At 41.6% G+C, this 23,257-nt stretch overlaps 1 protein-coding gene and 1 long non-coding RNA gene across 6 annotated transcripts in view; one reads left to right on the top strand and one right to left on the bottom strand.

Moving 5' to 3' along the window:
• The window catches only part of TMEM168 (transmembrane protein 168), a 28,694-nt gene extending 13,209 nt beyond the window's left edge, over positions 1-15,485 (top strand). For all 3 annotated transcript variants that reach the window (XM_080391006.1, XM_080391008.1, XM_080391007.1), the window contains 3 exons: positions 4,328-4,470; positions 6,279-6,553; positions 11,118-15,485. In XM_080391006.1, coding sequence (XP_080247132.1) covers positions 4,328-4,470; positions 6,279-6,553; positions 11,118-11,665 — 966 coding nt within the window. In that variant the 3' untranslated portion in view covers positions 11,666-15,485. The remainder of the gene's footprint in view (positions 1-4,327; positions 4,471-6,278; positions 6,554-11,117) is intronic.
• Positions 13,898-23,257, bottom strand: part of LOC308065273 — a 25,230-nt gene continuing 15,870 nt past the window's right edge. Inside the window, exons 2-3 of one of the 3 annotated variants that reach the window (XR_013928721.1) lie at positions 16,726-16,800; positions 13,898-16,630 (exon numbers count right to left, since the gene is read on the bottom strand). This is a non-coding gene — a long non-coding RNA (uncharacterized lncRNA). Of the gene's footprint in view, positions 16,801-23,257 lie in introns of all 3 variants that reach the window. The other 2 variants (XR_013928720.1, XR_013928722.1) reach the window with 2 other exon arrangements.

The following is a 23,257-nucleotide window of genomic DNA, read 5'->3' as shown; positions in this document are numbered from 1 at the left end:
TTTTTTCCCCTCCTCCTTGTTATTTTCATCGGTCGCATGTCAGTAATGCTCCATCATTAAATACAGTTCCAGAATTGTTCCACGTCCAACAGGGGTTTACGCTGTGGGATTGGAGTTGTGCTATCTATGAATATAAAATTATGTATCTTGGCTGTAAAATACCTCTAAATTCTTCTGGTGCTTTAACAGTTACAGTTAAAGACAAGTGTTGCTTGGAAAGCTAAAGAAAGTGGAAAGATAATACTACTAGTGAAGCTCACAGGTCTTTTATTGTCATCAGAGGCAAGAAGCATGGAGTTTTTACCTTTTCTACATTATTTGAAATGAAAACACACTGTATATTTCCTAAATACTTATTTAGAAGAAGACAAAGGCAAAAAACCCCAAAGACTAAGGGATAAAATGACTTCTCATGTTTTCAGTGGGATTGCCGAGAAGGGTCCCTGTCTTCTGTTTGCTTTTGGAGCAGTCTGTCTGGAATCAATGGGCACTTGAAGCACAGGGATGCACTTCAGGCTGAGATTGCCACTGCAGTCGAAAACAGAATGAAAATGGGTTCAACAGATGAAAGAACAAAATCCCTTTCTGGCTCTGCTTATGCATCCATGGCCATCTGCTCCATTAAGGACCAGTCATCAAATCTTTCGGATTTAGTAAAGCACTGGCAGTCCCCACCTGGCATCTTAGCTGCTACCTTAAAAGAGGAGCCTACCTTCAGATTTACTGTAATTACTAACTTAATTATATATTATTTTTTACTCTTTTCAAATTCCTGTAGTTTATGTATTTTAAAATGCCACCAGTCATGTCTTTGCAGTGCTGAATTAAAATATTTTTTTAATAAATTAAAATCTTACTGTAGAGCTGCACTGAGCATCGTTAATCATTTTTATATTTGTTAGTGATACATTTCTTCTAAATTAAAACTGTTGAAGTGCTGACAGCAAGTCTTTACATTAGATAGATGTCTAAAAATGTAAAATATCCATACTAACAACACTTTCCTACTCCAATAATGTAAGATGGTCACTAAATGAAAAACAAAGTTGAAACTTCAGGTGGAGCTGAGTTGATTCATAACACTACAGAGCATATTTCCCATACTTGTTTAATATTTGGTACAAACTCAAAGCAAGATACAGAACAAGGTGGATCACTGAGATGATCCTTACGGTTTCTGTGTGGAATCCTTATCTCACAAGTACTTGTGAATTTTCTTGCCGGTATCTTCATATTAGTAGGAGTACTTTCAAAAATCAAATGTGGATATTTTTTAGTAGTCAGACTCAGTCAGAAATTTGGTGAAAACTATTAATCTTTGTGATAATCTCAAATTGTGTTAATGAAGAACACTGTGGATTTAATAACTTCCATGTGTTTAGGGGATTGGGGAAATGCAGGGAGTGTTTATAACAACCTGGCATGTTGTAAGAACACTTCCACAAGAACATTCATACAAAGTAATAATGTAATAGTATTCTTTAGGATATTATGATTGCTGTACTTTTTATGGGCAGATGTGGGGTTTATTTTGTAATATGCTCACTGCGATCAAAACACTAATGCAGTATAAGAGCAGTTTGCTCTAATGAGATCCAAGAAAAGTCATATATGTCACATTTATACATGATGGAAAAGCTGAATTTGTCATAAAAATGCATTATATAACTTCCCAGTCCATGTATTCAGTCTTTCCAAAGTTGAGAAAGTCCTCTAACTGATGGAATAGGAAGCTTTTCCAGACAAGCCCTTCAATTTCTGCAGGATCCAAGTCTTCCTTTTTTTTATAACTTAAAGTAAATTATCCTTCTGGTATCCACAGTTACAAAAGTAAGTCTCCAAAACTTGAAACTAATTTAGCTAGAGAGCTCCACTATTTCATCAGAATCTTATATTTTAGAAGGCTTCTATAGAATGAAAACTAACCAAATATTTGTAAGTTTTTATTGCTGCTGCTCTGAGTGCTTTTCATTTTCAGAGTGCATTAGGGAAAATGAGCAACAAAAATGCGCACTTTCTGATGATACATTTGAAACGAAAATTATATTGTCTTAGTTATAGGATTTTTTTCCTCCTTCTTGACAACAAAACAAGTTGAAGTTGCACCATAATTATTACAGTGGTTTATGCTTTCCTATCTTCTGGTGATTTCAGGTAATTATATGGATTTCAGGGAAATTACTCTGAAAACCCTTATCCTCTGACACAAAACTCGAGGATCACTATGTGAATGCTTCTCTGCACTAGTCGTAAATACATTCCATCTGCTCACTTGCTCATTGATCCCAGCCCTCTGAGAGTAGTCAAGACTGGGATGGGGAAAGGGTTGTATTTGGAGGGATGCAACATCTCTCCTGAGATGTCTAAGAAAATTATGTACATAGAAGTGATTGTGAATCTCCTACAATGTATGTCTGCTTCGTAGGCACACATTGCTCCTTGTGGATTCAAATTATTGCACCAAAACATAAAATTACATTATATCACATGAAATTGTATTGCAGTATTAACACTAGCATTATCACTGGTTGATGAGCTGGTTATATCTGAACCAGTTTCGTAGTTCAAACGATAGCAGGTCAATAAGCAGATTGATTGCACTTTTATACTAAGGTGTGCAGGGCTGTGGGTTAGGGGAAGCTCTCCATGGTTGTTCTGTGATATGATCTGATGTTCGCTCAATGTCCTATCTTCATGTCCTGGAGAGCTAGAAGCCAAATAAATAAACTTTTCATTTGTCATGAATTGTCCGAAGCATAGTAGGAGCTGGATTATAGTTTTACAGTGGTTTCAGGTGTTGGAATTTGAGAATAATGCTATCAATTAACAGTTACCAGTTATTTGAGAATAGTGCTATCAGTGAGTTATCAGTTAATATCAGATTCTGGTGTTTATTTGCGGTTAGAAGTATTGCTGTCACCATTTCAAGGACATAGGTGAGATCCTTCCATCAGAAGTATAATGGGACACTTTAAAACCAGGACAGGCAGCAAACAGTATTCTTCCTTAGGGCAGGAAGCACATTAGATAGGTAAAGCTGTTCTTTCAGACCAAGTCTTGTAATATTTATTTGTTTAAAAACTGAATATAGTTGAGTTAGTGCCATGTGACAACAAGAAATGAGCTGGTTCAAATTTCATTTTTTTCAGTATAATTTACTTTCAAAACTTAATAGCTTTTTCTATGCGTTAAGCCAGACTACCAGTCCACATCAAATCGCTGAGTGTTAAACAATAAGGTAATATCCTGTTTTTTAAAAAAATTAGTATCATGGATTTATGCATAGAGGGTGAATAAAACATAAATGTGGTCAGAGGCCACGGGACTCTTCTCAAGACAGAAATCTGTAGCTGTGAATTTATTTCCTTGGCTACATAATAAACTATCTAATAACCGTACCATGTGTATTAACGTTCTTGATTAATTATATAATACTGTTTCTACCTTTCCTAAAGCCTTTAATGCCTCATTAAACCCATTTACATCATATTAAAATAATTAAAATGAAGCTGTATCTGTTCTGCCTCTGACAGCTAGCATTTCAGCAGTCTGTTTTTATTTTACTAGTGCTAGTGATTGAAACTTAACTTTTCAAACTTCTTTTTTACAGAAATCATCTGTATCAGTCTATAAAACAGGAAAGCTCAGTGTAGGGTATAAACTGTGTGAATGCTGTGAAGTTGTGTGGTGGATGCTCCTTCTCATCTGGTATTTATGTAGCTGATAAACAATTGTCATTTTAATGGGAGTAATGTTCATAAATATTCTCAGAAGTCATCTGTTGTGTGATACATAGTATTCCACAAAGAATAGTCTAAAAACTCTTGGTGTTAAAAGGTAAGAACAGTTAAATCTAGAGTTAAATCTATGTTTTTAATGACGTAATGTAGTATGCAACCATCTGATGCTAGGTACATAATATTCTGTGTTGTACTTTACTGATTAAGGCCTGACCCTGCAGATATTTACAGATATACTTGTTTTATGCACATAAATAATTCTGTGGTATTTGATTTTCCTGCTTAAGTGGGTAAAGCAAACCTATCATCAGGGCTTTTAAACGCGAGTCCTGTGCTGTTAGTGTTTTTAAATACATTCCTTTCCAAAGAGTGACCCCTACTTACCAGCCATCTTCTCCCCAAGCCTTTCATTTGCCATGCAAGTACTTCACTGTATAGTATGTGGAAAAATAAGTATACATTTCATATAATAATTTGCGTGTTTCAGGATCCAGTTATGTGTGTTCATACACAGGGAATTATTCGTATAACTGTAACCAACAGGAGGGATTTTTCGTGCAATAGCTCAATCTCTGTTTTCTTTTTAGCCAACCAATGGAATCTTCATGAGTGCATTTCTCATCGTTTTACCTCTGGAGTCCATGGCTCATGGGCTTTTCCATGAGCTGGGAAACTGCTTGGGAGGAACATGTGTTGGGTATGCTGTTGTGATTCCCACCAACTTTTGCAGGTATAGTTACCACGTATTTGAACTTCATAGCAGTGCAAGTGTACTGTTAGCTCGCAGAGGCAATGCAGCACTGTTGCTTGTTTTTTTCAATAATTAAGTACAAATTTAAATAGGCAGATTTTGTATTTTTCCTTTGCCTTGCCTTCCAAAAAAGATGAGTAACTGCAACTCTACCTTGCTATATGTATTTAATTTGCTTTTAGAAAGCAAATGAATGCTTCACAAACCAGTCATGCATAGGCAGATTCCACAGTCCATATCTCATGCAAAGAGAGAAACAAATTTTCTGAGCTCTTGATCTACAGTCTTCAGCGATGCAGTCTTAAAAAATCCCTGTAGTCAATTATTGTTAGGGGTTAAAAAAATAATTTTTCAATATTTACATTAGAATATGAATAAATAATTTTGTTTTCGTGGCAACAAATTGATTCTTTCATTGTATTACATTATTTTGGCTCTGGCAGCTCCCTCTAATTTTTGAGTGAATGAGATACTTTTGAACAACTGTTTAGGACCTGACAGAACTAAGCTTCCTTGTCAAAAAAGCTTGACTGTTTCAATGACGGGCCCATTGAAACTTGCTGAGACAAACAGTAATGACGATGTATTCTGTATAACTGTAGTAGTAGAATGTGAGCCAGGTGAGGAGGCACACAATTTAATTAGCTAGACCAAAAAAGAAACATGGTAGCATTACACAGTGACTTGCAAACAAAATACATGAAATATACACATGTATAAAAAATGGAAGTTATAATTTGTATTAGTAGAGTAAGACTGTCTCCATATTTTCACCCACGGAACCTCTCCATGTCTCCAGCTAAGCATAAATCAGGTCAGCTTGGTAAAGCTGTCAGTTAGGCTCCTTATCATTACCATTATTACATTGGCTGAAGAGTGATGAATGCATTTCTTTTTCTGAAAACGCATCCTGAAGAGCGCTCCCATAACTGGGTGTCTTGCAAGACCAAATTTCTTATTGTCATGATTAATGAATAGCTATGTAGACTTAAAAAAAAAGTGTATTTTATACATTTTAAAATATTTTTATTATATATTTCTATATAGAAAGTATATATAAATACAAATAAAATCCATTTTGGAACCCAGGGATTCTTTTGCTGTGTATGCATATTCATATGTATACACACACAGAGACAGGTACACACGCACCCCTCTATATATACATGGTTTGTTCCAGGTCTAGTTTGTAATTTTCTTAGAACTTCCATTTTCTAAGCTGTGAATGCCATTATATGAAACACGTTTCTTGTGTTGAAAGATCAGCACCTGAACAGCACACACAAGTAAGAATTAACTGTATTTGTATGAGTACCATATTGAATAAAGGCTGGTTTGGAACAGAGGGAGATTAATTCAAAATACCTGAGCAAAATGTGTCCTTGGATTTCTCTTTAGTCAGTTATTGGAAACTAGCTTGCATGATATTCTATGCAGATTAGCACGAATTCTTGCATGGGACTTAATTGTCGAAGCCTACATAGTCTGTTCACATCACAGCTCCTCTCTCTATCCCTCTGTCTCTCAGCTGTAGGAGTAGCATGGGTTTGAGACGGACTGCTTTGAAGTGAAATGTGACAGAAGGAAGGGAGAGGTAGTGGTCCCTCACTCAAATACAGTATTTTGAATTGTTTATGAACTGTAAATTTCAAGCCAATTTCCATTTAGAACAGTGCTAGTTCATATCAGAGATGAGATGCACAGGGAAAAAAACACTCAATTGCTAAAAGTCAACTAAGCATGAAATAATTATAAATCATAATCATAGCTGGTTTTCTTCTTTTTAGTCCTGATGGCCAACCAACTCTTCTTCCACCTGAGCATGTACAGGAGTTAAATCTGAGGTCTACTGGCATGCTTAATGCCATCCAAAGATTTTTTGCATATCATATGATTGAAACATATGGTTGTGACTACTCTACAAGCGGACTGACCTTTGATACTCTTCACTCCAAGATCAAGTCTTTTCTTGAACTTCGCACAGCAGATGGACCCAGACATGATACCTACATTTTATATTACAGTGGTCACTCACATGGCACTGGCGAATGGGCACTGGCAGGTAACTGGTTTGGCAGGTTTTTTTATTAATAGTTTTGGTATTGATAAATTTTCCAAACCAATTAATTTGTTCTTTAAAACATCATGGCGTATTGCAAAACTTTGATGTTTTTGTCACATCTATTATCTGATAGTCCAGAAGGTCAAAGAATCACCAGTCTTTGGAGAACAGGTTTATACAAGCTCCTGTCAGGGAAGGAAGGGGTCATCTGCAGAGCATGGCTGTTGAGAGATTCAGGGGCTACAAAGAATTGTCAAAATAGGCAAGGCTGCAGGTGCCTGCCTCTGCTAGTGGGGAGGATTGTGAAATGCAGAAGCCCCTTTTGTGTGCAGTTAACTTGATGAAAAGCAGGAGCTCTTGCCTTACCTTGCTCTGTGTGGCAGCCAGGTATGTTACTTCATGAACTTCGTGTCATTTTAGTATTTAGTCACTTTTGCAGCTAACTGATCTTACACTTGTTCTCAAAATTGTCTACATATCATTGACCCCAAATGTATACTTACAAGTTTAAACATGACTTCAAATTCCACGTACAATCCAAGTGAACTTTAAAGATAACTTTTTTTTTTCCCCCAGAAAAGCCCCTCCTGCTCTCAAGACAGATTTCCCCTGTATTTTGAGGAATATTTGTTCACTATAATGGAAAAGCATAATCTTTTCTCATTCCCTGGACATGGCAGTGTATTACAGTGCTCTGTGTCACTGTGTCAGTTAGGCTGTCATGAAGGGCTGCATTCATGCCATTAAGATGTGCTCTGCTTTTTTTATAGAAGATAGAATCGATAAAAGAAGTAGGAGGCAGCTGTACAATCCACACTAGAAAACCAGGTCTTCAAACGTAGAGCAAACCTTGTATCATGAGAACAGCTGTGGTTTGCTGAGATCCTGGAGTTTGGGGGTCCCTGTGGGCACAGTGTAGCCTTAAGACTACAAAGCCCTATATAAAGGGCTGATTTAATACCTTATCATACGCCTGGCATAAACTTCAACACTTCCCCCCTCCTTTCCTTCCTCCCCCTCCCCCTTCCTCCCCCCCCCTTTACTTCCCCCCCCTTTCTTTCCCCCCCCTTTCTTTCCCCCCCCTTCCTTGCCCCCCTCTCCTTCCCCCCCCTTTCCTTCCCCCCCTTTCCTTCCCCCCCCTTTCCTTCCCCCCCCTTTCCTTCCCCCCCCTTTCCTTCCCCCCCCTTTCCTTCCTCCCCCCCTTTCCTTCCTCCCCCCCTTTCCTTCCTCCCCCCCTTTCCTTCCTCCCCCCCTTTCCTCGCCCCCCACCCCGCTTTCCTTCCCCTTTTCTTTTTTGATCTCTCTATGATGGGCAGTTCTGTCTCAGCTGTGTTCCTTGGTAAACCTGAAGATTACAGACCGTTGGTAGGTTTAGCTTCCTCCTGCTGTATGGAACTGCGCTGCTGGGGTTGCTGTGTGCGAACAGCGAATCTTGTAGTTAATACATTGAAAAATTGCAACTTCTCTTTCTTCCTGGGACAGAATTAATTCCCCTGGGTAGTGCTCGGGGAGCTCCTGCCTGTTTGTCATCAGTCTGCCCCCCCCGGGGGCATGTGCTCCTCAACAGTGCCGACAGACAGCTTTGCGTGTGGTCTGCTCGGGTCGGTTTTCAGCTGGAGGCTGTGTGCCTGCTTGGTGCGACTCCATGCCTGCACCATTAGACCTGCTGAAGAAGCAACACGTTATTTTTTTCTCAAAGGCTTCATCCATACCTATGATTTCAAAAAGCCACAGCTGTACGCCGAGCTTAGCACGAGCGAGGTACCGCAGCATTTGCCGGGGCGGTGGAGTGACTTCTCCAAGGGTAGGGTGTTTTGTCCAAAAGAGCAGCTGCCGCCCTGTGCAACTGCTTAGTGTGTCCACGGCCAGCAGCAGAACTGCCTCCCAGCCGTGCTGCAGCCGGCAGCACAGACAGGGTTAGCTTTCCAGCGTGTAGGGAGCCACGTGTTGCTGCAAAAACTGCACAGCTTCCAGCCCAGTCCTGCCTTACATCTGGCCAGCCTGGAGTGTGACAGGGGAGCACAGGTCTCTCTGTACCTGCTCAGGTAGCTGTAGCTTAAATTAAACTCTGACTTCACTTTTAGGATAAGGGCCAAGGTAACTGTTAAAATAAAGTTTTTGTGCTAAAAGAGAAAGTGTGTAACTACAGTAGTGTTCCGACATTCTCACAAAGCTTTGCCGTTCTCTGTCCAAGCCCATCTTCAGCTTCTAATTGAAGATATGTATAGTCACAAAAAGATAGGAAGAGGCAGCTGTCATGTGTCTTGCATGCTTTTTGGTGATTAATTTTAGCAAAATCATGGAGTGTAACATGATAGTCCCTCCAGATAGCACTGCTCCTGAATGTAACTGGAAGTATAAACTGGAAAGGTGAAGGCTGATTGTGTAATCGTGCTGCATGTATTGGACAGTGGTGGTTTTTGACAGATGGAACATTTGGTCATCAGCTCCAGTAATGTGTACCGTTCTCCGACCTCTGGAGAGGGTGGAGAGAGATGGCAACGATGAAATACAACATTCTGATCTAATAGAAAAAGCAGTGTCTCGCTGCCAGCTTATGCTGTGATAGGGCACAGCAGTAGGAGCGTAGTCTTTGCTTTGTAATGACATCTTTTAAAGCAGACTTACTGGATTTATTAGTTCACTAATGATGTTTCTCTCATGTTGGAAGCTGAGATGTAACACAATGGTGTATGTAAGAAATTGTTAACTAGTCATGCATAAAGTATGAGCAGTCAAACAACCTGGGAGGTCATGTTCTCCGAGTGAAGGCAAAGGCAAGAGCTGGGCTAATGGAGCTTTGCCTCTGTTGCTGAAACTGTCGGCTTAACTGCCTGCAAAACCTGCCAAAGAGCCAGATGTGGCCAGATGCATGGATTTCTTGCACAGCTTGGTGCCTAAATCTTGCACAGTCCTATCGGTCCATGTGTTTGAGGTCAGTAGGATTAGAAGCTGAGCATGTATTTGTGTATGCGTATGAACGATGAGATGGTTTTCTTTGGGCAGCTCTGTCCAGTACTGTTTTGAAATCACCTGCACCCCCTGCATTGTTACCGTAAATTAAATTTATTTAAAAGCTTTTAAAATGTGAACAAATAAAGTAATTTTTACTGCTAATTGACATGGAAGGCTTACCTAGAAAAAGGAAGCTGCTTCTGTATAAGTCTCTGCTGTAAAAAACTACCACAGTGTGGGGATTGTGTACAAGTCATTACTTGTAGGTTTGCATATTAAGATTTTCCTTGGTGCTAAATTTTTCCAAGTGTACATATTTTTTTGGAAAAAATTGTAGCCTTGTAATTTTGCTTTAACTGTGATAGCATGCTCACAGCTTTTAACTGTGAGCTATTAATTTGAAGCACTTTTTTGTCACCTCTTAAGGTAGAAATGTTAATGCTGAAATTGCACCTATTCCATTTGAGATTCATTACTGCAGTGAAACTCTTACTAACAAGATTTTAAACACTGTTAAATGTACTTATATTCCACAGCGAAGATAACTATGGAATTAAAATGCAGTTATTTTAAATCATATTTTTCTGCCTTTCTTCTAAAAGTCTGCTTTTTTTTATTTGAAGTTGACAGTTTCAAACTAGAGCGTCGTTGTTGTAAATTTGTGTTATAGCTCCAACATGCAAACACCTAGACATACCATTTCTTCACATTGATAGTCACTATGGAGGCAATGTGGTTTTATTCACTTACTTGCAGGATGCTTTCCTTAGGCACTTAAGTGTGCTTTTCAGAGCATTAATCCTACAGTATCCATTACACTTAACCAGAAGGACTCCCCAGTACAGGTGGCTTGGTTTAATTACAGTCTGGTCTTTCAAAGTTTTGCTGGAGCAAGAGCTGAGAGGGAACACGACAAGGTGCACATTCTAGTTGCAAATGCTTTCTGAGCTTACAGGAAATAAATATTGTGGAAAAATTCCATATGAGATTTTTGCTTCATTGAGTTGTAAATCCATGCCAGTTTTAATTTTCTTGAAACTGAAGACATCGGTGTCTAGAGTGAATCTCTCCATTTCTGGTCACATGAATTTTTCAAGCCAAAGCCATGGTCGTGCCTGTAGGTGGCTTTCTCGTTGTGCTTTGAAACAGTTAGCATGTGTTCTGCTCAGAAGTCCTCTCTTTTCCTGTAAAAGATGAGTTCTCTTTAATATTAATAAGAACATATGAAAAATGTCCCCTTTTTTTTGCCTTAAAATTATTAAGATTTAATACAAAATAAACTCTTATTTTAGGTTTTCTATCCTCCTTCAGATATTTCCAGATTTCTTCAATAGTCTGTGATTTCTTTCACTCTGTAAGGGAATTTTTTTTTAATTTTTTTTTTTTTAAATCGAGGGTGAGTTAGTGGCCCCATCTGCCACAGATGTCAGGTGGAATCAGTTAATGCCTCTCTGGAGATCTGCAGCATACAGGCAGGGAGGATCAGTTGAAAACTTCTGTTATGTCTGTCCAGGTTGTTAAAATAAGGGATTCTTGGAACCCGCAGTCAAAACTCTACAGAGGTTTCTGTTTCTTCATCCTAATGTAAATCTTTTTTTACTTGTGGCAGGAGGTGATGCTTTACGACTTGACACGTTGTTGGAGTGGTGGAGAGAGAAGAATGGCACTTTTTGTTCTCGACTCATCATCGTTTTAGACTGTGAGAACTCTCAGCCTTGGGTTAAAGAAGTAAGAAAAGTAAATGACCAGTATGTTGCCGTGCAAGGAGCAGAAATGGCCAGAGTTGTAGACATCGAGGAAGCAGACCCTCCACAGCTTGGGGACTTCACCAGGCAATGGGTTGAGTACAACTGTAACCCTGACAGCAACATCAGCTGGTCCGAAAAGGGACGTACAGTGAAAGCAGTGTATGGTGTGTCGAAACACTGGAGTGACTACACTTTGCATTTGCCAACAGGAAGCGATGTTGCCAAACACTGGATGATATACTTCCCACGTGTCACCTATCCATTAGTGCATTTGGCAAACTGGTTTTGTGGTCTCAATCTGTTCTGGGTCTGTAAAGCATGCTTTAGGTGCTTGAAAAGACTGAAAATGAGTTGGTTTCTTCCCACAGTGCTGGACACGGGACAGGGTTTCAAACTTGTCAAATCCTAATTAGCAACCAAAGAGAAAATGAAGTGAGTACTCTGGGAACTTACTCACTGTACTGTACTTACAACATTTTATATGACTATTTTTCTCAAAAAAAAAAAAAAAATGTCTGCTACGCTCACTTTATTCAGTAGCTGTTTGAGCAGCTACAGTATATGCAACAATTAGAAACCACAATCTTAAAACAGGAGAGGGTAGGACTATGATATTTGAGTTTTGTTTCTGGTCTGTATATGTCCATATGCAAGAGACTTACTTAATGTGACCATGCATTTTGGAGACAGTTTGCATGTTCATGTGCGTTACTTAAAGCAGCCTTTTTCAGAGTCACCAGTTTGATGGACAGCAGCTCCTGTGAATGTTACAGCATACTTATTTGTCATTTTTATCCACTATAAGGTTCAAATATAGGAAAGGAACCAAGCTAATACTCAAATCAATTTATACGTCCTTGAAATTGTATTGTGGGGTCGTGGGTATTATGAAACAGCACTGAGCCAAAAAAATAAGAAGAATGAATAGCCATTGTAGGTAAGTAGCTATCAAGAATCTTTGGTTTTATTTCCTTTTACATCTTCAGCCCCTGCCTCAGTTCTGTACTGCCATCAGTGGAAGTTTGCTACAGGGAAGTCAGACAACCCACTAATGTTCTGGTGCTCCTCAGACAGTATTTTCTGAAGTGCAGTTTTTTAAACCTTTCAGTGTTACTTTCAGAATTGGACCAATGAGTTCATTATCTGTTAAAACCACAAGCAAAGTTGTCAGAAAGATTGGATTTATTCCCTTAGGACAGAAGGGAATCTTGAGTGTTCCTCAACTCTGTTCTTCCAGCCACAAGGTCCCAGTCCTAATCCTTCCACTCACATAGCTGGATGGGAGTCTAGAAAATCTGTCCTAGCCTTTCCTCTTCAGTCAGAGAATCTGCATAACTTTCTGATCTTGTTTTCTCAAGTACAGAAAACAGGGAGTGAAACAGCTGAGCAGCTAAGACAGTACAATTTGCGGTGGGTTTTTTTTGTATATGTGTGTGCAATCCTGTAGTCCTAGAGTTTACTTTTCTCTGTTTCCATCAGTATTTTAATAAAAAAGTTAGGCATTAGCTGATACTTGTCTAAAATATAACTTACTAATATTTTTTTTACTTAAATATATGAAAATACTTTAGGAGATCTTTAAGTCTTTGCCATCAAGGGTTCTTCTAATTTTGTTTGAACATTTTAGTCAGCCAAGTTAGAGAATCTACTAACACTGATACCTGTTAGTAACTCCTGAAAATAAAATGTGTGATTAAACTAAGAGATCTGTAATAGCCAGAGTAATCTGCACCCACCAACTTAAAAATTGTGTTTCTGTAGGATTTACAAGTGACAGGCACTAAATTTCTTCATTAGTGTGTTTTATACAACTTTGTTTAGCAAGGCACCACCCCCCACCCCACTTTGCCTTTCTCTATTCCCTTCCATGAAGTGAAAAGGTGACAAAGAAACGAGATGAGATACCCTACCAAGACTCAGTTCCCTTGGGTTGTCTTTAAGTAAATGCTGTGATTGCAGGTCTGTCATGGATTGGAGAGGTGGCTGTCCTCAGTAAGGACCAGAGGGTAACTGCACCATCTAACTACAAGTAGCCAACTTCAGTTCCTGACGTGGCAGCCTGAGGTAGCAGTCATCTCATTTAAATTCAGGTGTCTGAAAGCTGGACATCTGAATCCGTGCTAGTGACCTGAAGTGCTCCACTGTTCATTAACAAAGAGAATTAAATATTTCCAGAGGAAGACTCATTTGATCTCTTTATTTTAGGATGAATTTTCTTGTGATTGTGCCCATTAGATTTGTTTTGACTTTGCCAGAGGTCAAACAGACAAATCATTTATGGCTGTTGAATAACCTAAGAGCACTTCTGTTCCAAGTCATCCTCTGGAGCCTGGGCTGGGTGCATACGCTCCTCGTTCAAGCACATAAATTGGATACTTGAGGTTAGAGCTTCCGTCAGGTTGCAGAAAAGCAGTGCTGTCTCCTGCAGAAGTAATTTTCAGCCATTTCTGGTCAACAACCCAGGGGTACAGAGAAAAAATGATTGTATAAAAGCAGTCATTTGGTTTGTAAAATCACCATTATTTTGACTGCTGTTTTAGTAAAGGTTCATCTGATTGCATCATAAACTGTTCCAGCTTGAGCACTAGAAATTTTTAATGAAGTCCCCATAAAGCAATGCTGTAATACCCGATAGTCACTCTGTGAACATCTGAAAGTCAAGAAGTTAGTCCTTTCTGGTCTGGAAAAGCTTTGGGTATCAACCACTACCAACTAATTTTAATGGGTAAATCTTACTCTGTACCTGCTGCTGTTACATTTTCACAGATGTCGTCTTTCTCTTTCCTTTTGTACATCAAGGGAAACGGGGAAAGCGTGGGACTCCTGACCTGTCCCGGGACTGTGAGCAGTGTTGGCTCTGCAGTGCGGTGATGGGCCTAGCTTTGGGCAGAGCAAACGCAACAGTTGGTGCTGATCTTTTGCCTCTCTTTATTAAATGGTTTCCAGCTATTTTTTTCTAGGATAGACCTGGTGATCTTTAGCAGATTACTGAAAGTTAGATAGAAGACTGGGTGATCTTTAGCAGATGGCTGAAAGTTAGATAGGTATGAGTCAGCTACAAATAGAGCAGAAAGATTATTTGCAAAATCATGTTTTTAGATTTGTTTCAGTTTTATGAATTAAAGAACTCTAGTTTTCTGAATTTGAAATAGTTTTAGGGTCAGCTAAGGTATTCCTACTTTGGATTTTGTTGTTTTTTAAACAGCGAAGACATGGTGAAAATGCTGATTTAAACTAAAAGAAATGTTTACAGCCATTCAGACTACGAGGCCTTTTTGGGCAGAGACTGTCTTGTGCGTTTCAAAACACAGCAAAGCCAGGGCTGTGGGATGATGAGCCTCAGGAATTCAACAGCATTAATTCTTCACTTACACACTCACCAATACCAGGGTGTCCTACCTGAACCACGTTCCCAGTGGAGTTTTTCTCCACCTCCGCAGGTCTCTGCCCAGCCCTGGGTGCATACTGGAGCTCCAGCTGGTAATCCCAGTGAGGAGTTACCCCTCTGCTGTTCCCTGTATGAAATACAGGGGCAACGCCTGAAAGAGAAGGTTAAATCTAATTCCAAAGAATGTTGCATATGCGGTCAGTTACATACAAGTTGTTTAGCAGTAACATGCTTACAAATTGTCTGCATGGAGAAGATTAAACTTTTTTTAGAGGCTTGTCTCCATACTGTATATTCAGACAATTTGTTATAAAGGTTGTTATAAATTTATATCATGCTAGTAATTCTATGTTGACTTTGTTTCATTTACCTCCTGTATGGTGTCAGCCTTGCTGAAACATGCTAACGCACTGAGTCCTACAAATGTAAGTCTTTAAAAGGAATTCAGATTGCAAATTCACGGTAGTATTTTTCACTGAGCAAGTATTGGGGAAAAAAAGCCATTCTTCATTTTTGCACTACCAGAGTATTTGCAGTTCCTTGTGCTTTGTACACCTTGTGATTGTGTTGTCTAGCCTTCAGTTCAAGTTTTTCCCAGAAAGTTTCTTCAACTTAATTAAGTTCTCCCTTTATTTTGCAAAGGCATAATTAATGCTATGCCAGCCATAAAGCACCTCTGTTGCCAGCAGTAGACAATGTAACTGGGTTAATTTTCTCATTTATAAATACCTTTCTGTGGGAGGATTTTTATGGGATATACCAATTGTAGATCTGTAAATAGATTTTTTTGTGTGTGTATTTGTGATATTACTTAAATATATTTTGCTGGTTTGGATGCTCATTGCCATTTCATGTTTTTGTTTATGCCTTGATCAGTTCCCAGATCTCTGTGCTCCCTCTTGAATTACATGGGGTTTTTTTTCTGTACAGCTTGGTTTAGAGGGTTTTTTAAGCTATAAATTGCAACAAGAGTTTACTGAAAATACTGTAAGGGTTATTTGTAGTTTAGCAATTAAATAGACATGAGAAATATTAACTTATTAACAACTTTCACCTTGTCATTTTTTTATCACTTAACAAGCTAGTAAAAATGTTGTTATACTTTGAGACGTTATTTTATAGAGACTTAATTGAAGCCTTCATTTATGTGAGTATTTGTAGTTAGTCAAACTTACCATCTCCAGTAAGGTAAGGGAATGGAGGGTTCCTGTCTGAGTGAGATCAAGCCTGGAAGATGAAACAGAAGGGAACTGCGACACTGCAGAGTGGTGAGAAGGACAGATCTGCACGTCTGCCCCTCCCAGAAACTGCTGAGGAGGCTCCTGCACTCCCTCCTCATGAAACAGGTCCAGCATTACTCTTAAGAAGCTGGGGCTTGTTAAGTGAAGACTTCAGTAGGAAATGGAGGGGAGGCAGAGCGTTTGGTGTGATGAGAGGTGATGGGCATACCAGTAGTAATCCAGTATCCAGAGCTGCAGGAAAGGGCACTGCACCATTAGCAGTGCTTGTAACACAAGGACTAGCTGAGTACAATGAAGATTTAGTGGCACGTTTTCTTGGTTTGTTGGTTTTTTTTTAATCAGAAGGAATTTAACTTTAGCTCATCCTTCTAATTCATGGTTGAATCCATTATTTTTGAAACTTCCTCATCGGTGTTTCTTTCTGTTTAGTCTCAAATTCAGAGGTAACCCTAGACAGCAATACAGCTCGCCCTCAGTACTGCCCCGCAGCTATTCAGAGTCTCTTTGGCTGGACTCATCTGGCCTGGTATGTCTACATCCGTGTCACGGGCTTTGGGGGCTTTGAAGGGGTTTTTGGTCAACTTCTTTGGTGACCTAGGAAATAAAAGTGTGAATAGCCATGTGAACGTTCCAATAATGTTTCTTCTTAGGTGCTGTTACATATATTATTGTTGGAAAACAAGTGTAAGCAGAAGAATTCAAGCACATGGATTTGAAGCAAGGTGGTCTCCATTGCCCACTGCCACTGTGGAGTGAAATACAAACACACTGTTATCACGGTGTTACACTGGAGACTGGAAAGCTGGATCCAGTAAAGGCCCTCCGTACGACAGAGCTCACCTTTAGTGATTCAGGGCCGGAACAGGTATGCACGACTGGATGCACAACGTACACGTTTGTGAAGGGCTGGTCACCCTGCAAGCAGCAGTCAGACACTGGATTACTGGGTAGGAAGCTGTTCCCAACAGGCGCCTGCAGCATTCAGCTGCTTACATCTAGTGACACAGAAACTCAAAATTTCACTCCTCGTCAGCACTGAATTATTTTCTCTGGTAAAGGCACTTCGAGGTAGAGTGAAACATTCTGGGCTCTTACCTCGGATACTGCTCTGCCCAGAGCCAGGGAGCTGCCAGTGCTGACTCATGGCAGTGCTGAAGCTGATGGAGAAATGCAGCCAGCTGTGTTGGTTATAGACAGTTCCATAGTTAATAGCTGCTAAAATAAATCACGAGCCCAACTTTGCGATCCCACAAACGGAGAAAGACAGGCTGTGTTGGGAGTATAAAACAGACAACTGGGCTTCTTCTGCAAATCAGAGAACAGCCTGATTCAGAGACTGGCAGTAGCCAGAAGAGAAGTAGGAACTTCTTGCGAAAAGTGTTTGCTTTATAAATTGTGTATAAGGTCCCTAGACACCATGGTACTGAGTACATTATAAATGCATAAGAGATCCATTAGGGGGGGTGGGGGGTGGGGAACCTGACAAATTAGGTTTATATAGCTGAAAGCCCTGAAGATTTCTTCTGCCTTGCAAAAAGAAGTATAAAGATTTTTATCCTTAGAGAAAGATAAGCAAAGGGCAGAAGAAAAGACAGAAGAGGAAAAAGGAAAAAAAAAAAAAAGCCAAGGGGAAAAGAAATACCATCAGATGGGTCAGATTCAGTGCTGTGGGCAGGAGAATGGGGGTTCACAGACCTAAAATGAGAGAGAGGCTTCAGAACGGATCAGTTTCGTTTCTTGCAGAGGTGGCCTGTGTGTACTGTCAGACCATCTTACCTTCCAAACCGTGGCAGCAGCATCCAGACTGCCTTCCAAACGTGTCCCATACCATCTCCCAAGCCCTGCCAGGGAAAGCTGTCAGCCCACCAGAAGTATGCTGCAGCCTGTCCTAACAAACTGACAGGACAGACAGGCAAGTTTCCGTTCTGGGCTCATATCCTGGCACCATTTAATTGACTGTTACAAAGATGGCTTCTAAAAAATTCTGATTGTTATATTTTTAATACGGTGTCTGAAACCAGATCATGCTGTACAGCTACAGCTCTACAGCTGGCCAAGAAGAGGGGCTTTTGTAGTACAAAGGCAATAGTGGATGTTATGCACCCTCAGGCACATTCCCACAGTGGTGTTTGTGCATGGAACATCTGCTGCAGCACTGAAGGTTCCCTGTCTTCTGCCATCGCTGGTGAGGAAGATGGCTCAGATGACTTAAGCCAGGTTTCCACCTGTTTCATTTTTACTGTCAGCTGAGTCTCCAGATGCTTCTCTGGATGAGGAAACGTGGTACCTTCCCGGCTGAATTTAGAGCAGGTTTCTAATACCTCAAGTACTCAGTGAAATAAATTTTAAAGATTTGAAGTTTAAAGATCAAGCACATTCTGATAAGAGATCTGATGAATGTGGACAGAATACAGCGCTGGCATACACAGACAAGGTATGTGAAGTACAAAATTACGGAAAGCGGGGCTAGAAAGGGAGTAGGAAGCCCTATAAAGGAACCACATCCCGCTTGTCTTGCACCCAGATGTACCACAGGACTCTTTGGTTTAGGGCAGGAAGTCAAATATTTTGTAATTCCTGCTTGTTTGACGTAGGTGTATAAAAATAGTAGAACTGAGATTAACTGCCAGGAAGATTTCAGATGACAGACTTACAGCCCACCTCGTCTACAAATACAGAAAGTACGTAACGGGCCAGCACTCGGGAGTTGCCCCTGTCTGAACAAGCCAGAACAGACTGGTTCCACCCACATACAGGGCAAAGTATGCTTTTGGACCAGCCTGCTTTTGATGCACAAAACTGTGTACATAAACATTGAAATTAGCTGTTGGAGACTGTTAATGGATGTACAGAGTCTTCATGCATCTATAGTTCTGGGTAAGAAATTTGTCCTGCAGGGAATACCAAACTTAAACTTAGCAGGCGTGGGGCTGCCAGGAATCTACTCCAAAGTTCTAGTGCGTACTACAAAACTGTATTCTTTAGAGACCATTTCTGTGAAGGGGGGGAAAAAACCCAAAACCCAAACATCTGAAAAGCTGGTACTTTTCTGGAGTTCACTGCTGTGCGACAGCTGCCCCGTGGCTCTTCCGAGGAAACACAAAAGGAATTGATGGCAGCCAGGAAATTGCTACGCACAACTGCACAGTGAACTGCTGGAAAGTTAGCAGCTTTCACTTGTGCATACCCTGGAGAGAGGGTTTGTTGGTCACTGCATGATGCTAAATATCAAGTTGCAGTTGGAGTACTGTTATCATAGCTCATTTTCTAACTCTTTCCCCAGCTCTTCACTAAATAACCTTAATAGAGAGTTGAGCTGCGACTCCTGCCAGAGGGTGTTGCAGATGCTTATATGGATTAAAGAGGTCTAGGACAGGCTCATAGGAGACAACCGTACCACTGAGTACAACTGCACAACTGAGACACAAAGCTAGTAACCCAAGTTCAGTCCTCTCAGCTGCAAACTGTTTGACCCATTCTTATGGCTCATCCCATTTTTGGCCACTCTAAGCAACATGGTGCTGGACTGGATCGTGCTCTGACCAGACCTGAGGCGGCTGATCTCATTTTACATTCTCCTCCCCTCAAAAGCCCTCAGCCCTCCTGTCTACCCAGTGGACAAAGCACGAAGCGGCCCCCAGGCCCAGCACACTGCTTGGTGGTTGGTGAACGGCATCTACTGCCCGTCACCTCGTGGCTGACAGAGCATGAGAGGGTTAGTAGGTATCTATTTGAGGATTCCAAGATCTTCAAGATCAGTCAGTACAGCATCCCAGAAGCATAAACTATGAAACTGTTTTCATTTCTAGGTCCATATTAGATTGTAGGACATTCCCTGTGTGACCTCAAATGCCCACAGTTGTGTCAGTGTGCTGATTCAACCTGTAATGTCAAAAGCGAAGTAAATACCCAAAAACATCATTATGAGGAGAAAACTCACTCCCTTGTCACTCTCTCTTGTCTTCTAGTTACAGTTGCTGCTTTTTAGATTTCCAGCCGTGCTAGGATAGTTTCAGCTGTGTTAGTTAAAGTTTTGATGTCTTTAGAATTTATAAGGTACCCAGCTTAGACCACAAAAAGGGAATAAGTCAAAACTGGCCACACAGCTGTCAGTTCACAGCTCATTCCAGCTCATCCATCTTTCACTTCCCATTTATTTATTTGGTTGTCTTCCCCACAGCAGAAATCCCCAGTCTAAACACTGTAGCTCAGATACAGCTCCTATTCAAGCCATCAGATTTACCCCAAACCTCGCTCAGATGAAGGCATGACAGAACAGTACCACCAGAGGTGCGGAATAACCACCGAGCTTGCAGGCAGTGGAGCGGAACCATCCCAGCATCATGTGGGAGCATCCTATATCTGCATAGCTCTGGACACCCACGCCGGCACTTCTGCCAGTCCATATATCCCACAGCCTAATAAACATGGGTTTATTTACTGGAAAGTCAAAGAGAGACATAACATACCTCAAAAGCTCCTGTTTTTACAGGATTCAAAGTAGGACCCAGCTAGGACGTTTCCACCAAACCTCATCCTGCCACCTAAGCAAGCCCAGCCCGGGTTTTAGCCCCCAGTTAGAGTTTCCTTCGCACACGGAAATGGCTCATTCCCTCACCTGAGCTGTCTGCAGTCTCACACGCATCACACAGTGTGCGCAGTGCTGGGGGAGCGCTGCCCTCCCAAGAATCACGCTGGCCATTGCCCTCCTCTGGGGGGAAGAGGGGCCAGCCCCAAAGCTTCACCTGTTACCGATGCGTGGCGTGAAGGCGCGGTGCTACCCCACACCCAGGATTTCAGCCACCAGCAAGCCAGGATGTGTTTCATGAATTAGCAGTAGCATCAACTGAAAGCCCAGCCACAGACGGGCAAGCAGTTTCAGACCAGAATCTGTGAAATCCGTTCTGGACTTAAAACATTCACGTTAATCTCTGGAGTCTTGTTTCACCATTAAAATGGTATTTTAAAACTATACTGAGGGAAAGAGAAGGAGAAGGCTGCAAGAAGCCCACTTGGCACTGCCAGCAGTAAGGCTGCTGGTTGGCACTGTCACAGTCAGAACAGTTTGCAGTGAACAAGCACAAGATTCAGATCACAGAGGTGAATTTCCAGTGCTTACACCCCGTCTTCCCAGAGCCCCCTGTGAATTCTGCACCAGTGCCTGCATTTGTCACTGAAATGCTGCTGTCCCCTCAGTTTTACTTCTCTGTCTCTCTGGAAGCCTGCAGTCTGCAGGTGAGGCCGGCTGTGCCCCTCGGCCCGTGGAGGGTAACGGTGGGGCAGATCCCCACCTGCAGCCCGTGGGACCCCACGCCGGAGCAGGGGGTGCCCGAAGGGGGCTGTGACCCCGTGGGCAGCCCGTGCTGGGGCAGGGTCCTGGCAGGGCCTGTGGCCCCGCGGGGAGAGGAGCCCGGGCTGGGGCAGGTTTGCTGGCCGGGCTGGTGGCCCCGCGGGGGACCCCGGCTGGAGCCGGCTGTGCCTGAGGGGCTGCGCCCCGCGGGGGGACCCCAGGCTGGAGCCGGGCGGGGTGTGAGGAGCCCCCCTGAGGGGGAAGGGGCAGCAGGGGCAGCGTGTGAGGGACTGAGCGCAGCCCCCAGGGAGAGAAATTGGGAGTGAAGTTGTGCCCAGGGAGAAGGGAGGGGCGAGAGGAAGGTGTTTTAAGATGTGGGGTCTATTTCTCATTATCCTCCTCTGATTTCATTGGTAGTAAATTAAATTAATTTCCTCAAGGTGAGTCTTGGATGAGATGGCAATTGGCGGGTGATCTCCATGTCCTTATCTCAACCCACGAGTCTTTTGTTATATTTTCTCTACCCTGCCCAGCTGAGGAGGGGAGTGATAGACCAGCTTGGTGGGCACCTGGCATCCAGCCAGGGTCAACCCACCACAGTCTCCTTACAGAGCTTGACCTTGTGAGTACGATTAGCCAAGACCACCAAACAGGTTCTAAACAAGAGCTGGTAAGAGGGGAAAGAGACTTTCCTGTATAACTTGATCACTTGTTCCAGTACTCGTGGAGGACATGGCAAACTGGCCTCGATTGCCAACATGCCAGCTACTTTAAACAGTATTTAAAGATTTTTGGCATTAGGTTTTCCCACTCAGGAGAGCGTGATGCTCTTGTGCAGTACATCACCTTTCTCTGAGCCAGCCCACCACACCACGTGAAGTGAAAGACTTCTGCGATGAGGACTGGAAAAGATGCTCCACCAGAGACTACTGTAACAGCGGGTGGGAGGTGCTGTTCTCACTGAGCAGCCACAGGAAGGGAGCTGTGACCACCCACATCATGGGGGAATAGCTGTAAATACCGTGTTTTGGGTAAATAAGACAGTTCCTGTCTCCTTGCCAAACAGCTGCTGATTTATTAGGGCAAGGGGGTGTAAGGTTCCAGAAACAGCTTGTTCTTGTGTACAACAAATCCCATCCTGTACAGCCTCATGGTGTTTGCAGGAAAACCAGCAGTGAGTATTTACTTACCACCCTTTGTCTCAGGAAGCCGTGCGTGAACGCAAGCACAGGAAGCTGCATTTTAAATGTCAAAATATGCTTTAAAAGCTTCATGTCAGCTACGCTTTTCCGAGCTAGAAAAATACCAACAGCTTCAAGAATAATACAATGCAAGAAATTAAATTACTTGGTTTTTTTCTTTCTTCTCATCATAGACCACACTCCCCTGAAGTCAAGGACTAATATAAAATGTTTTTCACCAGTGGCATTTTGCATATCAGGACGAGCTCATAATTTTATTTTGAACTGGCATTTGCATATTCAGTTTAGTCAAATCCATTTCCTCTCATGATTAAGCATGCTATATAATTGATATTCTTCTTCCCTGTAGTGTGACACAGCATGTGACTCAAAACTTGCCTTCATAAGGATACTTATGAATGCTAAAGCACAACACATGCAGAAAAGCATATTGCATTCCTATATGCTCAGGCTAGAGGAATCTGTAGCACTCCATAACTTAGCTTTCTTTAGAGGACTGGATGGTGTCTTTGATCTGAGAGAGAAATATTTGCAAGGAAGTGCTGAGGAAGCTCTCTCCACTTGTAACTTTGTGAGTTTGAGGCTTATTAAGGGAAATGAGCTGATCTTACTGCAAATGTATCCATTTCTTATAAAGAGGACACCAACACCAAATTTTGGTTTAGGCATTTTTTCCTGTTCTTTTTTTTTTGTTTAGTTGGTTGATTGGTTTGGGATTTTTTTTTAAGTATTGAATTCACTTCAGGAAACAAGCCACAGTTATATTCAGTGAGTCGCTCCACAAATACACAACCATCCCTGTGGGGGTTTTGCCCCACGCAGAGTATGGGCAGCCAGAACAGAGCCCTGTGCTTCATCAAACATTTAGAGAGGCATCACA

The sequence above is a fragment of the Falco punctatus genome (genome assembly GCF_963210335.1).
Source record: "Falco punctatus genome assembly, chromosome: 6".
NCBI lineage: Eukaryota > Metazoa > Chordata > Aves > Falconiformes > Falconidae > Falco > Falco punctatus.
Note: the sequence above shows the minus strand (reverse complement) of the source record. Positions and strands in the feature narration are given on the sequence as shown.